At 38.0% G+C, this 15,285-nt stretch overlaps 1 protein-coding gene across 3 annotated transcripts in view; it reads right to left on the bottom strand.

Moving 5' to 3' along the window:
- Positions 1-11,359: 11,359 nt before the first annotated feature.
- The window catches only part of PTGER2 (prostaglandin E receptor 2), a 14,404-nt gene continuing 10,478 nt past the window's right edge, over positions 11,360-15,285 (bottom strand). For 2 of the 3 annotated variants that reach the window (XM_023726183.1, XM_023726184.1), the window contains one exon: positions 11,360-14,516. In XM_023726183.1, the coding sequence (XP_023581951.1) occupies positions 14,468-14,516 (49 nt within the window). In that variant the 3' untranslated portion in view covers positions 11,360-14,467. Of the gene's footprint in view, positions 15,183-15,285 lie in introns of all 3 variants that reach the window. The other variant, XM_004370865.2, reaches the window with a different exon arrangement.

Raw genomic sequence — 15,285 nt, 5'->3', positions numbered from 1 at the left:
AGGATATCTTTTATTGGGCTCTTACTACCTCCTTGATGATGTTTGTGACCTGTAGAAGACCTGGTGCACTCTTATGGAGAAGCACACGAACCTGGCCCAGGATTCAAACAAGCTGAAGGAGGAAATCTAGCTCCTGTTGGAGGCAACATGGGCCTGGCTATGGTCTAGGGGGAGCAGGGGAACCAGGGGCCTGGCTACTGCCTTTCCGTGCCAACAGATGAGCCAACAGATCCACAACAATGTACATGAAATGCAGTAGTGCCTGACCTTACACCAACTTTATGAGCCTAAACATGGCCAGTGCAGCACTTCTTCCTTCCAAATCTGACACAGATTTCTCTTGTGGGCAACCCAAACCCGGAACCATGCAGAGAAGTGAACTCTGGGAAACATATAGCTAGCTTAGCAACTTTGATGCAATAAAAAACCACCACACTTGTCTTGCTAAATCATCAGAAAGTATCTTGTATACATCACATTATCTTGGCTGTATACAGAATACCTTCATTGAGCCAAATTTTACTTTTTTAAGAAAAGTCTATTAGGACTTCATTTAGAAAGTATTTCTTTTATTCTAACATTGAACGTTGTCCATCATATTTTCCAGAGTCCCTCAGAGTTGACAACTGAACCTTTTTTTCTTTCCTTATCAGTATTAGATAACAAATATCTACCACATCATCTGCACAAAAGACAGGTAATGTGGTATTAAGGAAACAGCCAGTTTCTTTTTGTTTTTGTTCTATTTTAAATGCATAATTACTGTATTGCTTATGTGCTTTACCGTTGTAACTTTCCTCAAATCCTTTTTGGAAATAGATGAGATACAAAAATAGAAACAAAAGATTTCCATGCCTATGTTTGATTTTCATAGGACTTGCGTATCCAAAGAAGAATACTCATAATACTTGCATTTCCAGAGAAGAATCCTTTCAGTGAACTCTTTTATTTACTTATGTTTGGAAACAAGATATGTCATAATGATCTCTTCACAGTAAAAGTACAGGTTCTCTTCTTAGGTGTGTATTTGCTAATTTTTTTTTTTTCTGCTTAATTTTCAAGTAAAGCTAGATACCCATTCTGGTCTTGATTCTTGGTTAAGAATTCTTCACTCAAAATAAATAGTCTGAATGCAAAACAAAATAGTAGATAAAGTTTTAAAGTGGAAGCTTATCATGAATGGATACTAAAGAGTTTTTATATATTATATCTGGCCTCATTTATTATTTGGGGCCCTGGTGATGCAGTGGTTAAGCATTTTGCTGCTAACCAAAAAGTCAGCGGTTAGAATCCACCAGCCGCTCCTTGGAAACCCTATGGGGAAGTTCTACACTGTCCTGTAGGGTCACTGTGAGTCAGGATTTGTCACTATTTTTGTCACTATTTTGACTCTTGTCTTAAATGCTTAGGAAACTCAAACCACAGCTTCTTGTCTTAATCCCTAGGGTATCATTCTTCGGCAAAGAAAAGGAAATGATTATCAGATATCAGTTTTATTCTGTGTTTTGCCTTGAGAAAATTTCATGTAAAATAATGTATTTAAGTATAATAACATTATTTCTGAGATATACATGAAGAAAAAAAACCCATTACTGTCGAGTCGATTCCAACTCATCACGACCCTATAGGATATAGTAGAACTGCCCCATAGGTTTCCAAGGTTGTAAATCTTTATGGAAGCAGACTAACACATTTTGCTCCTGAGGAGCAGCTGGTGAGTTTGAAACGTCAACCTTTTGGTTAGCAGCCGAGCACTTAACCACTGCACCACCAGTGGTCCTCACATATAATTTATACTCTGAAAATCTTCCTGCAATATGTAATTTTGTGACTGACCAAACTAGACTTCCTTAAGTGAAGTTCTTGGTGAGTTAAAAGATGATAGAATAAGATCACAGAGATACGTCTGACTGAAACAGTGTTAAGCTTTTTTTTTTCCATTTAAAAATTGGATACTGTTTGTAAGATTATTTGCAGGGAGATAAACAACTAGTCTGAGGTATATTTTTCTATGTGTATTTAGATTATTTTATAGATTTGTGTCATGGTTCAATTCTATAGGTATTAATGCGATGCATGTTATATTGTCATAATTTGGATCTCAGAAGATACAGTTGGATGAATGAGTGGATGGATGGAATTGGATGAATTCCTTTTAGAAAATTAAAACCTTTTAAAGATGTGCCTTCAGTGGTGTATACAGTTTTGGAGAGAAATCAAGGGTTGGGTTAGTTTCAGGTGCTCTAATCAGTTTTAGCAAAGGGTTACAAGCATATTATTGATCAGAATGTTGAATTCACTTGATTTTCATTAAGGTCAAGATAGGAAGAGAGGTCAGTAATACCTACCACAGAGATTGAAAATGGGTAGGTGCCTACCAGAATAGGGAAGTCAGGGTACCACAGACTGATAGGACAGCATGAGCCAAGGCCTGGGGAGGTGGAACTATATCTCAGCACTAAGATGAGACCTTGGGGTGGGGATGCATGAGATGAGGCTGAGGGAGACAGCAGATTCATCCGTCCTTGCTTCCACACTAACCTGGGGATGACATGGGGCAACTGCTGACTTAGGAATGAATTCATCCTGGACAATAGTAACAGGTTGAACCCCTGGGTCTTGTAAGTGCAATATTAGAGTGGGATTCTATTCCTAGAAACCTATTTCATAAGAAAAAAAATCACAAAAAAACAGAAAAGAAATAATATGGAAATACACGTTTTTATAAAAATGTATTAAGAGCTATGTAATGCAAGCTACTTTTGAGGATTTTTTTTTCATGAACTGTACTGAAGTTGATTTCTTTTTCTTGTAAGTGTCTCTGTAGCAAACATGGGAATACTTCATTTTTCTAAAGACTCAATTCAAAATTAGCATCATTTGTCTCTAAACTCTTAGCTGACAATTAGATTAATTCACTAATCCACTTAATATTTATTGGACACGTACTATACAAAATATTGTTCTAACGGTAAACAAAAAAGACTAAGATGTTGCCATTATGGAGATGTTTTTCCTACTTGGAGATAATAAACACGCACACACACTACACACAGACACGCACACAGTATGCCACATTGTGAGAGGTGTGGTAAGGGGTATAATGAAAAATAAATAGACCGAAGGGAAGGAGAGTGATGGGATTACTTTATATAGTTATTTTATATTTTATATAGGTCAGGGAAGACTTCTATGAGGTGGTGACATTTGTAGAGATACCGGAATGGAATGAGAGAATGAATGATGAGATTATCTGGGGGAAAAGACGAGCCGGAAATGCCTCCAAATGTGTTTGGATGGTATAGGGATGGGTAGGGCAGTTGCTCAAGTCACTACTTCTTTGGTGATCTCTTGCTGCAAACACAGATGTAGATTCAATTAACTACCTTTGACTTTAGTGGGTTCCTCAGGTCTCCAGTCAAATTCAGACTTGTTGGTAATATCTATCAAATTCATTAGGTGAACATAAACAGGAGGTTTGTTAGTGTGTGTGTGTGTGTTATTTATGATAAAAAAGGTTTCAGCCTCAGAGGGTTGAAAGTATGGGCTCCTAATCACATCATCAAATTTTCATTTAAAAATGTCATTAATGGTAATGATGACAATTAACGTATTTTAGCACTTACCATGTGCCAGAGATTGTTTTAAGTATTTGATTCATTCAGCAATTCTGTGAGGTGGGCAACCACTAACCTCATGCTGTAGGTGAGAAAAGAAGTTTAGGAAGTGTTAGTTCCTTGATCAAGATTCACAGTAAGTAGCAAAGGCAGGGTCTGAAATGAGGTCTGTTCAACTTCAAAGTCCAAGCTTTATACTACCGACTATGCTATTCTGCTTCCAAGGACACTGCTGCTGGCAGCAGTGTGAAGGATGGGCTGGGGAGGATATTAGTGCTAAACAGAATGAAGCCGTACTTGTGACTAATTTCCTGACAACCTGCTCCTTCACCTGAGTATCCTGTTACATAGTCTCCGGGGTAAACATAATCCTCCTATGCTTCTGAGCATAGGTTTATGATTGACAAGAAAAGTGTGCAGAGTTCCTGTGAGGAAGAGGTTTTATGGAAATTCATCTTTAAGTGTAGCAAATCTCCATTTGTGAGATTCAGACCCTTGTAGCGTCTGTGCAGGTTGAACTGAGTAACAAGAAAGTTGAAGTACTGCTATTCTATAGTTAAGAATAAACTTATGCTTCTGAGGAAGCTGCCAAAGCCCACAAAACCAAATAATTACCACATAGGTCTACACCTCTGGTGGGGATATTGCAGTTTTCTTTTGGACAAAATCATTTTCTCATATGATACCTAAATTGTCATTAAATTGTTGCTGAAATAACTGCTTATTTATTTTTCAAAGTAAATCATATAAATATAAACAACAGTTCATAGTTGTAAATGTGCGTGGTTTCTTTCTTCCTAATGGGACATGATGGTGGTAGTTGTTGTTAGCTGCTATCAAGACTGTTCCAACTCATGGTGACCCCACATGTGCAGAGTAGAAATGCTCCATAAGGTTTTTGGAAGCAGATTTATAGGCCTGTCTTCCAAGGCACCTGTGGGTGTGTTTGAAGTGCCATCCTTTGGCCTAGTAGATGAGCATTTAACCGTTCGTGCCACCCAGGGAATCCCTCTCATTCATTAAAGACATGCAAATTAAAACAAGACTATCCTAAGTAAATTAGAGAAGAAGGCCCTAAAATCTGTAAGATACATTTCCAAGTGTATAGCGTACCTGGTAACTCTAAGATACTGTAGCATTAGGCATCAGTGAACAAAACATACAAAAATCTCTGTCCTCCTGAAACTCACAATCTAGTTTTGAAAGCCAATCTTGAGGTATGTTAGAAAGTCACTGATGTGGAGAAACAATAGAGTAGGGTAAGGGAATGGGGAGTAGTTTTTTTTTGTGTGTGTGTGTACGCACACGTGCAGTTTTAGAAAGGGTGGTCAGGGAAGGCCTCATGGTGAGTGTCACTAGAGCAAAATGGTGGAGGTGAAGAAGTGAGGAAGTGAGCTATGGCTATCTGGGGAAGAACATTCGTTCCAGGTAGAGGAAACAGTCAGTGAAATGACCCTGAGAGGGGAGCTTTCTCGATGTGCTCCAGGGACAGCATGCTGGCCAGTGAGGCTGAGGAGCAGGAGGGGAAAGGTTGAGGGATTGGGGGTGGCCCGGGTGATAGAGATAGATCATATAGAGCAAAGATCTCACTGATTGGACATCTGCATTCCTATCCCAGTTCCACCATCCTTTCTTGCTGTGTGAACTTGAGCAAGTGACTTAACCTTTCAGTGTATCTGTTTAAAATTAGTTACCAGTTTTTTTTCCATGTGATTTGTCTCTTAATCCAAAATTCCTATTAACACAGTATTACAATTAGTTGTATTTTAACATATTCAGATAGATAAACTAAAGGCAAGTCCTTATTATTTTAAAAGTCTTTAATACTGATAACACAGGATCACTTTTTGCTTCTTTTCCCACTTAGTATTTCTCTACAGCCATTATGGTTCGCTATAACTTCATTAAGAACACAAAGGAAATTCACAGAAGGAAGACCGGAGTCTGACTCTCCACCTTCCTTAGCTTTCCAAACCGGAATTTCATAGAAAGATGTGGACATTTAAGCTAGTTTTTCTCCTCAGAAGTGGGCCTCCAACTCCCCAGTCACCATAATAGGTAGTAAAGAGAATAAAGATCTCTAGTTTATAGTTAAGCCTACTCTTCCTTTGTTGGAACACCTACTCACACCAGGAAGATTTATTTTTATAGGTCAAAGAGTAGTACACCACAGTACGCAGCCCACAGTGTTTGGGTTATCGTGTCTTTCATTTTACAAGTAACACAAGGACATTTATTTTTAAAAACATAAAAAGTTAATGTTGGGTTTTCAAAAGTCTAGGGTGTTTTGGCTTGTTCTTCTGAACACTTCTCAACACAGACATACTGAGCAGCTCTTTAAGAACTGAAAGATAGTCTCAACTATGTCCTTAAAAGTTTAATGTACAGCTGTTTCAATTTTTAAATGTTTATTTTATCATGATATATCAGGCATACTCTTAGGACTGAGATGAATATTGGCCAGCTAACTCTAGTAAAAATATCCTTTCATAACTAAAAGCAGCAAGTTCCATTTTCAAAGGAAAATGTCTCTGGGCTACAGCACTGGCATCCAGTTCCACATCACCTCAAGGACCATTTATTAACACAAAAGACCAGGTTTGGTTGACAAGCCCAAAGCTCCGCAGCCCTAGTCGACGGAGTCCACCCAAAAAATCACCAGCAAGAGAGAAACCGAGTGACTGTGTGGTCTCAGGCTGGCAAGATCAGCACCATATTATAAGGGTATGACCAACTCACTTCACTTCTGCATGCCCAGTTTTCCCCTGTGTGAAGTGGGATGTTGTTGCTTCTTACATTTGTTGAAGGTTATAAAGGTATGACCTGGTTGCTATGAAAGCTTTGTAATCTTGAGTTGCATTAATAGAAATATAATGTCCAGGTCAAGCCAGCAACTGACATATCAGCACTCAGTACTGGTAAGACTGGTTTAGAATCTCTACAGATTAAGGTAAGCACTGATAACTGGGATAAAGACATCAGAATGGTGAGGTGTCTAGAAACCATGTCATATAAAGAATCGCCGAGGAAATCAGGAATATTTTGCCTAGAGAAGTCTTGGTTGCTGGTGTCAGGAACCTGAAAGGCCATCTTGTGGCACATAGACTGGAGTTATGTTGAGAATCTTTAGAAGATGGGTGTGGAAATGACATGAAGCAGATTTCAGCTTTATGATAATTAGAGTTGTGTTTCCCAACACACAAAATATTTTGTTTGAATAATGTATCAGGTCACTGTGCTGCTCCCTCTCGCTGCCCCTCCTTGACCCTATTGAGGGGAGGGGGGGGCCATGTTTTGTGTCCTAGGGGTGGAGAATGGATAGTAGAGACATGCAGACAGAAAAAAAGACGTTGCTAATGGGGGTGGAAGGAGCACAAACAAATTTGTTAAAAAGGGAATTCCAGTTACTTAAGAGTTTGAACCAGCTGACCTCACAAATTCTAGGTTCCTGAGGGCTCTATACTAGCCCCTATCATTTTCTTATTTCAGGTTCTCTCTCTAGGGGGCCTCATTTACTCTTATGGCTTTCCTTTACTACTCATTACCAACAGAGATTAAATTTATATCTACCGCTTACCATTGTCTTAAGACCACCAGGCTATACCAAACATTTCTACTTGAATGTAGAAACATTTCTACTCAAATTTCTACTTGAATGTCCCACCAAGCATCTCAGTCATACCTTAAAATGAATTCATATGTCTCTGCTCAAGGCTGTCTCTCCTCCTGTGTTCCCTCTCTCAGTAAATTTCATCACTATCCAGCTGGTTCTTTTAGCCAGAAACCTGAGAGTCATTCTTGACTCATCCTTCTCACTCAGCATAGTAGGAGTTCGATATGTATTTGTGGAAAGAATGCATTTATCCATCCACTTCTTTACATCCTCACCCTACAACCCTAGCCTAAGCCACTCTCACTACTGGCTTATTTTTTGGCGATAGCTCCCTAACTTCCTGCCTCTCAACCCCTCTTGACTCTCAAATCCATTTATCACAAGACGCCCAAAGAAAAATTTTAAAACACAAATTTGATTGTGTTAGTCCCCCATTTCAAAAACTTCTACTGCTGTGGTAGCTTTGAAAAATGGCCACAATATTTTGCAGCTCCTCCCATGAAGAGGTGGAGCCCATCCCTTGTACATGGGCTGGAATTTGATTTGCTTGGACCAATAGAACGCAGCAGAAGTGATGGTGTTCTGTGCCTAGGCCTCAAGAAGCTTTATAGTGTCTGCTCTTGCTGCTGTTTAGGTGTTGCCACCATGTGAACAAGTCTGTACTAGCTTTCTGGAGGATGAGAGAACACAAGGAAAATGGAGGCTCCACAGCTGACAGCCAGCCAACCTCCAGACATGTGACTGAGGCCATTGTAGATCATCTGTGTACCACCTGATTAAAGACTTAGGAGGAGTGAGCCCAACAGAAGTCAGCTGAACTGGCCGAGCTGACCAAAGACTTCCCAGGTGACCCACAGGATCATAGGCTAAATAAATAGTTGTCATTTTAATCTACTACATTTGGGGGTGATTTGTGTACAGCAAAAGCTAACTGATACAAATACTTTCCCTCTTCCTTTTATTTTAGGTTTAAGTCCAAAATCCTCAACATAGCCTACAAACCTTGCATTATTTTGTTCCTTTTACCTTTTCATCCTTGCCCAACACCACTCTTCTTCTGCTCATTATTTCCCAAACTTACTTTCTTTCATATCCTCAAATGGGCCTTCATGCATGCTTGGAATGCTTCCTTGCTACCACCTCTTCCCTTCTAGCTAAGTCCTATTTAGTCATCAGCTTTTGGCTTAAATATCACTTGCTTAAGTGAGTAATTCTTGATTCTTCCTCCCCACCACAGATTTTCTGATTTCCTCTGCTATGCTCACCCATAACATCCTGCACTTTGCCTTCATAGCACTTAACCCACTTGTGACTACTTTTCTAATTTCTACTTCTCCATGAGGCAGAAGTTGCACTGTCTTGTTCACATCCAAATCCCCAGGGCCTGGACCATAGTAAGTGTTGAATAAATATTTGTTGAATATCTAAATTTTGTCCTTTGAAGAATCTAAGATTGTATGATTTTGTGAATTTCAAGGAATGCTGTCATTTTCTACAGCTAATAAATTGGGCCAGTAGAGATGTTTTGCGGATCCTTGTAACTCTCCTCCCCTCTACTTCTAAATGCATTTTAGTCTTTTTGTTTCCCCTATCCTTTCTTCCTATGCTAGAAGAAAAGACACCCCTTTTCTCTTCCATCTGCACTTGGTATTACACCTCCCGTCAACCCTACTCTACGCTAGGACCTAACTCCATCAATTGTTTTTCTTATCTTGTCAATATCTCCCTCTTATACTTCTTCATTTTAGCCCACAAATATGCTTAAGTCTTCCCCATTGTAAACACAATATTCTTCCCATGTCCTCGCATCTCCTTAAGCAACCTCCATCTCTCTTTCCATCAACTTTTTATAAGAAGTCTATAATTCTTGACCCAAATTTAGAAATGCCTTCTTATTCCTCATCTCACTGTATTATTCTACTAAACTGAGAATCAAAGATTACTGATCAAAACTCAAACCAAACCAAACCTGTTGCCATCAAGTTGATTCTGACTCATAAGGATCCTATAGGACAGAATAGAACTGCCCCATAGGGTTTCCAAGAAGTAGGTGGTGGATTTGAACTCCTGACCTTTTGGTTAGCAACCGAGCTCTTAACTAGTGTGCCACCAGGGCTCCGATTATTGATCAAATGCCCTAAAAATAATCCATTGATCCAAGGGTATGAATTCTAATAAACAAAACTGGAAATGTACAAAAAGTTATCTACAAATATATCAATTGAAGCATTTGTTATGAACTCCAATGTCTAACCACTGAGAATTGATCAAATTAATCTTGATACATCTATACCAAAAAATACTATGCAATTACTAGAAATGCTGATGTGGATGTATATATTCTCACATAGTATGTAATTAGAAGGTGTAATTATATACCAGAGTAATAGATCTTAATTTAGTATTAAAATTAGTTTCAGCAAGGAGAGCATAAGAAAAAATTTATTTCAATTTCTATTTAATTTTTTAAATTAAAAATGATCTATCCATCTTAAAATTTTGAAGATAGTCTTATATATATATGTACTCAAATGTGGAGTCAACATTATAATCACATTCTATTTTTTTCTTCTGTTTGAATCTGGTCTCAGTCCTCCTCTCTATGCTTACAAAATAATTAAGGAGGTGGGTAATTTTATTATCCTCATTTTACAGATGAGGAAACTGAGACTCAGAGAGGTTCAATAACTTGTCTGAGAAAACCTCAGCAGTGAGACAGATCTTTAAATTCCTAGCTAAATCTTGAGTTTATTGAAAGGAGAAAAGTTGAGTGTGTGCATCAAAGAAAACACGACCCAGTGGCAGGAGGAGAGAAGACTGTTTGTGCTAGGAAAAGTGTGGTATGGAAGAGGATGAAGTGGGGTGGGTAAAGAAGGAGTAAAAGACAAATTCTGTGGTAGAAGAAGAGCAACATTGGTGATGGCCTTGGAAACTGCATGTTGCTCAGCCTTTTTCCACTTTGTTAAAATTTGCTTTTCCCTGATTTTAATTGGCATTTTAGACTATGCAGAATTGCTGAATTACTACATACACTCTTCTTTATAATAGCTGTGTAGACCATTCTGAGCTATGTTAAGTTTGGGAATATGGCCTGGCTGCAGCACTGTTAAGCGAAGCTTTTCTAGATTTTTCCCACTCTGGTGGTTCTTCTAAAAAAATGAGGCTTCATTTCTAAACCAGTATACATAGCTATTGCATCTCAGTCTGCTTAAGAATAGCTATTATTCTGTACTGCTGTAGGCCGGGAAAACAGAAAGTTGCTTCAGTCTGAGTCTCTTTCTTTTCCTTAGTTATCCTGCCTGTGGAGTTGGGTAAATGTAAATGTTGAGCCACAAGGAAGCAGGGTCAAGCATTTTGGAAAAATCCAAAAACCTCTTGCTGTCGAGTCGATTTCCAACTCATAGCGACCCTATAGGACAGAGTAGACCTGCCCCATAGGGTTTCCAACGAGCACCTGGTGGATTTGAACTGCCAACCTTTTGGTTAGCAGCCGTAGCACTTAACCACTATACCACCAGGTTTTCCATTTTGGAAAAGGAATCTATAATATTTTACTCCCTTCCATACAGATGGATTCCTATTCTCCTAAATATACCTAAGGTGTATTTACTTAGAGTAAAAGATGAGAAGAGGGACTGCCCACTTTGTTGTTTCAATTTTTGTGTTGGTATAATTAAAAAAAAACAAAATATTTTTCATGTACTTATGCTGTATATTCTCCAATTGCCCCTCAAGATCTACTCTCCACTCACGGTCTGTGCTTCATGGACTGCATCAGCCCTTGCCCTCTGGGTTCCAGCTTTGTTTGGCTAATGGGAGGAATAGGCAGAAGATCAAAGAGTAGGAAGAGAGGTCCTCCAGGTTCCTCCCCGTGGTTTGGCAGTAGCAGTTTCTCTACTGAGGACCACAGCTCTTGTCCGGTGGTATCTCCTGCAGCTCTCACTGGTTTCCAGTAACTGCTTCAGGCCTAGGAGTGGCAATAACTTTCTGGGTTGCTAGCCTTGGGATCTCTCATTATCCCTTGTTGATTCCCTTCACCTTGCCCACCCCTCTGTAAATAATCCTTTCATAAATGTTCCTTAGTTATCCTTTTGAGTGTGCCATTTCTCTCTGCTGGACCACTCACTGATTTTTTTTTTTTAAAGAATGGCTATATTTGACTCTGCATATTTTAAAAATAAAATACATGGATCACGGAATTAAACCACCAAAATTGATCTTTAATAGTACATACACTTTGTAGGAAATAACAAAAATAATTCAAGAAAATTTACTTACAATAAAAAAAATCACAAAAGCTACTAGAAAAAAAAAGAAACTTTCTGAAATAAAAAGTAATGCCCAATACCTGGCCTTGGTCCCATGTATAAATTAGACTGTAGCTTTAGTGAATTATTAAAATAACACTTATTTCCATAGTGCACTTTCCAGGTACTCAAAATGCTGTAACAAAAAAAAAATAGCTCAATTATAATGCTGTTAGGTGATTGGAGGTATGTTGCAAATGTGCACTCAGGAAATCCAGTGGTGCTAAGTGTTTGATGAAGGCAGGAGACAGTCATCAGACATTCAAGTTGCAATACTACCTGTACCAAAGTAGGCACTGTAAGTCTACATGTATTAAGTACTCATTTGCAGAGAGGAATGCTTCTCTGTCTGTGAATGGTTTGAGTAGGGACTCTTCCCAAGCTCAGGAAACCATTAGATTTGGCTTAAGCTAAGTGAAATTAAAAAAAAACCCTCTCCCTAAGTGAGAGCTAATTGACTTTCCCTGCCTTTCAAGTTCATCAAATTCTAAACCTGAATATTTTGTCTTCTCTTGAATCAAATCAGAGCTGACTTGACATTAACATTAGAACAATTCCTGGCTCAGGGGCCTCTGCCAGCATTGTGGTTTGGGGTTGGTGTGGTTTCTGGAGCTCTGGTCTGGCTCTAAGCTGTCACTGATCTAAACCACCCTGAGATTCAGGTCTTCTGGAGGCTCTCTATAGCTTCTAATCAAACACAGGTCCCTATGAGATCGTTGGAGATGCGAGACTGCAATTTAGCACCATAATTTCCCAGTTCTGTCTTGGGAAAGATGACCTGGGCCACAGTGAGCCATCCAGGAACAACTCAGCTCAGAACAGACTGCTTGGGCTCATCCTACATCTGGATGCCTAAAGTTAGGGCTGGCATTGAGGTAAATATCTGCTTTAGTTTCTTTCCACCTTTTCATTCCATTGGCTGGGGTGTGGGGGGTGTTGAGAATAAAATCTAGGTCTTTCTTCATCACAGTTCAGCTCTCTAATATATCAGGTTAAGTTGTGTTTCTTTTATTTAACTTGAAAATGAGTCAATAACTTAAACAAGTGTGTTTGCTGTAATAGAATTTTTAGAAAGGTAACATTTTTACGTCTAATCTTTTTTTTAAGCTACTTTTAAACTGCCATTAATAGTAGATGATTGACTATTACATATGGTTCTCTCTTTAAATTCCTACTGTGAATATATTAGGAGTTTTGGTGGTGCGGTGGTTAAGAGCTCGGCTGCTAACCAAAAGGTTGGCAGTTCGAATCCACCAGCCACTCCTTGGAAACCCTATGGGGCAGTTCTTCTCTGTCCTATAGGGTTGCTATGAATCAGAATTGACTCAACGGCAATGGGTTTAGTTTTTGGTGCTGTATATATTGGTGAAAATGAAAGCAGGATTTAGTAATTTAACATAGTGTAAGGATCAGGAGTACATGAAGAAACAAAACCTAGACATCTACTAGTTCTCCAAAAAATAGCTTAAATTCTTATATTTTGGTTCCCAGAGTGAATCATTTTGTTCCCACCAGTGATATTATGTCCAATTCTGCCTTTTTTTTTTTTTTGTTGTTGTTCTTGGGCATCACTCCAGAATTTTTTTTGGATGATGAGGTGGGATGAAGGACTGTAGTTAATATTTTCATTTGGAGGGGAAAAAAATGTCATCTGATAAAAGACGTCAATATTCCAGATTCAAAGTAGGAATTACCCATGGGCCTAATTAGTCCTATTTAGAACAGTATCTTAACTTTAGATTACTTGGTGGACAAGGAAGATTTATTTACATGTCCAGATTTTAGTTCAGTTAAATTTTGCCTGACTTGTTTATATTTGTAGAAAAGGGAACCATTTATTTATTCTTTTTAACATAAGACCTGATTTGACATGGATTATTTGTGTCAAAGTACACTGACGCCTAGATTGGTTTGAAATCGCTAAATGATCATCTGGTTTGATAGCTACTTATAGGAAATGGTTTAGAGGAAACCACTCAATAAGACTTTGGTAAAAACTAACATCCTTTTTTTTTTTTTTATACTCATTTCAAAAAATAAGGTGGTTCCACTATTTAAAAGATCATGCTGGAACGGTAAATACCAAATACTATATTGAATATTTTAAACTCTAATTACAATGCAATCACCCTTTAAAAACCTGACAAATTAAATATATTTTTCCCATTTTCATCTCACTTAAAAGATATTATGTTTATGCTAATTATAAAATATTATTTGAGGGGGTTCATTAAATGCTATTTCGCTTTCAAACTTCTGTTCTATAGTTTATTTTTATACCATTTCAGATGAATTTACAGAGTAACTATGATTAGACAGTGCAAATTCACTGAAATACTTTGATGTTCAGTTTACACCATGCTAAACATTTACATTTAGAAATATGTTAAGCTATGACTCACCATTACATGATTTCCTATATAAGTCAAACTCTGTTCCCTAAATAAAAATATAGACAGATGAATTTTGCTACAACATAGGCCCCTCATAAAGAATATACATTAGTCATGACCCCAACATTACCATTAAAAGAGTCCCAGTATATTTGAAGTACTGGCCAGATTTTTCAGTTTTTAACCCCAATATTTGGCTTCAGACACAGTCATATATATCCTTCCTTGGAAACAGAATGAAGAACATTACTCAGGATTTACTCTCTTAATAACCTTTCTCTTATTTCTTGTTGAGAGGAAAATTTCTTAAGTTTTCTTGATTACCATTAGCACAACTGGGTATTGTAAAATAAATGACCTCACAATTTCATACATAGCTCCTGGAGAAATAGCAAACAAAGCTGACAAGATGTTAATGAAGTAAGCCCACTCTTCTAACAGTAATACTGTAGTGACAAGAAAGTACTCCCACATACACAGACATTATAATAAAAAGTGCTTATAATTTTCAACTTCATTGTCCAAATAAAGGATTCATTAAGTCCTCATGAGACAGTAGCCTTGGCTGATTCCACATATTGACTTCCTAGAGAATACAAATAAAATTTTATCAGGTCTGACTGTACACCATATAATGTAGTAACATAGACATTTATAATGTAGTAGCACAGAAGTTTAAAATAGAAGAGACACTAACTATTTAGGGTTTTAAACAAATTGCAAAACCACCTGCTTTCTCATTAAATCTAAAGGCAATTAGATCTTAAATGCAGTTGGCTGTTCTAAGGGCCACATAACATCCTTATTAAGGGTAGACTTTATAGATCCTTTCTGACACCTTCCATGAAGTGCCTTGTCAACACATCTATGGCCCAAACTACCGCTTACATGTTTGTTTACTACATTTCATTAGGGTAGCTTCATTTTGTTTATACACTAATTTTTTCATTTCTCCAAGGAATCATTTCAAAATGATCTTCCAGATGCTAGCTAACTAAGTACTTCTTAACTACTGTCCACAAAGTTCAGCCTGTTTACCAGAATTTGACTGTGTAGAACAGGAAGTTTGTGCAGCGTCTTGTGTTTTTAATGAAACCCGACAACAGAGTACTGAACGCATCAGTCTCAGAACAGGAGGCCTAAGGATGGCAAAGACCCAAGGGTCAATTATTGAATTAACTGATAAAAATCTAAGAGCTTGGAGATCCCATTTTTCCTTTCGGGAAGAAGTTTCATTCATGTACGCAAAAATCTGTAAGAAGCAAAGGGGAAAAAAGATGTTAGTCTCATAGCAGTGGACAAGCATAGGTCATATTATGCTATTTCTTCAGACATAAAAGTGAAACTATTTTGTG

The sequence above is a fragment of the Trichechus manatus genome, unplaced genomic scaffold, assembly GCF_000243295.1.
Source record: "Trichechus manatus latirostris isolate Lorelei unplaced genomic scaffold, TriManLat1.0 scaffold00010, whole genome shotgun sequence".
NCBI lineage: Eukaryota > Metazoa > Chordata > Mammalia > Sirenia > Trichechidae > Trichechus > Trichechus manatus.
This window is presented reverse-complemented; position numbering and strand designations above follow the sequence as displayed.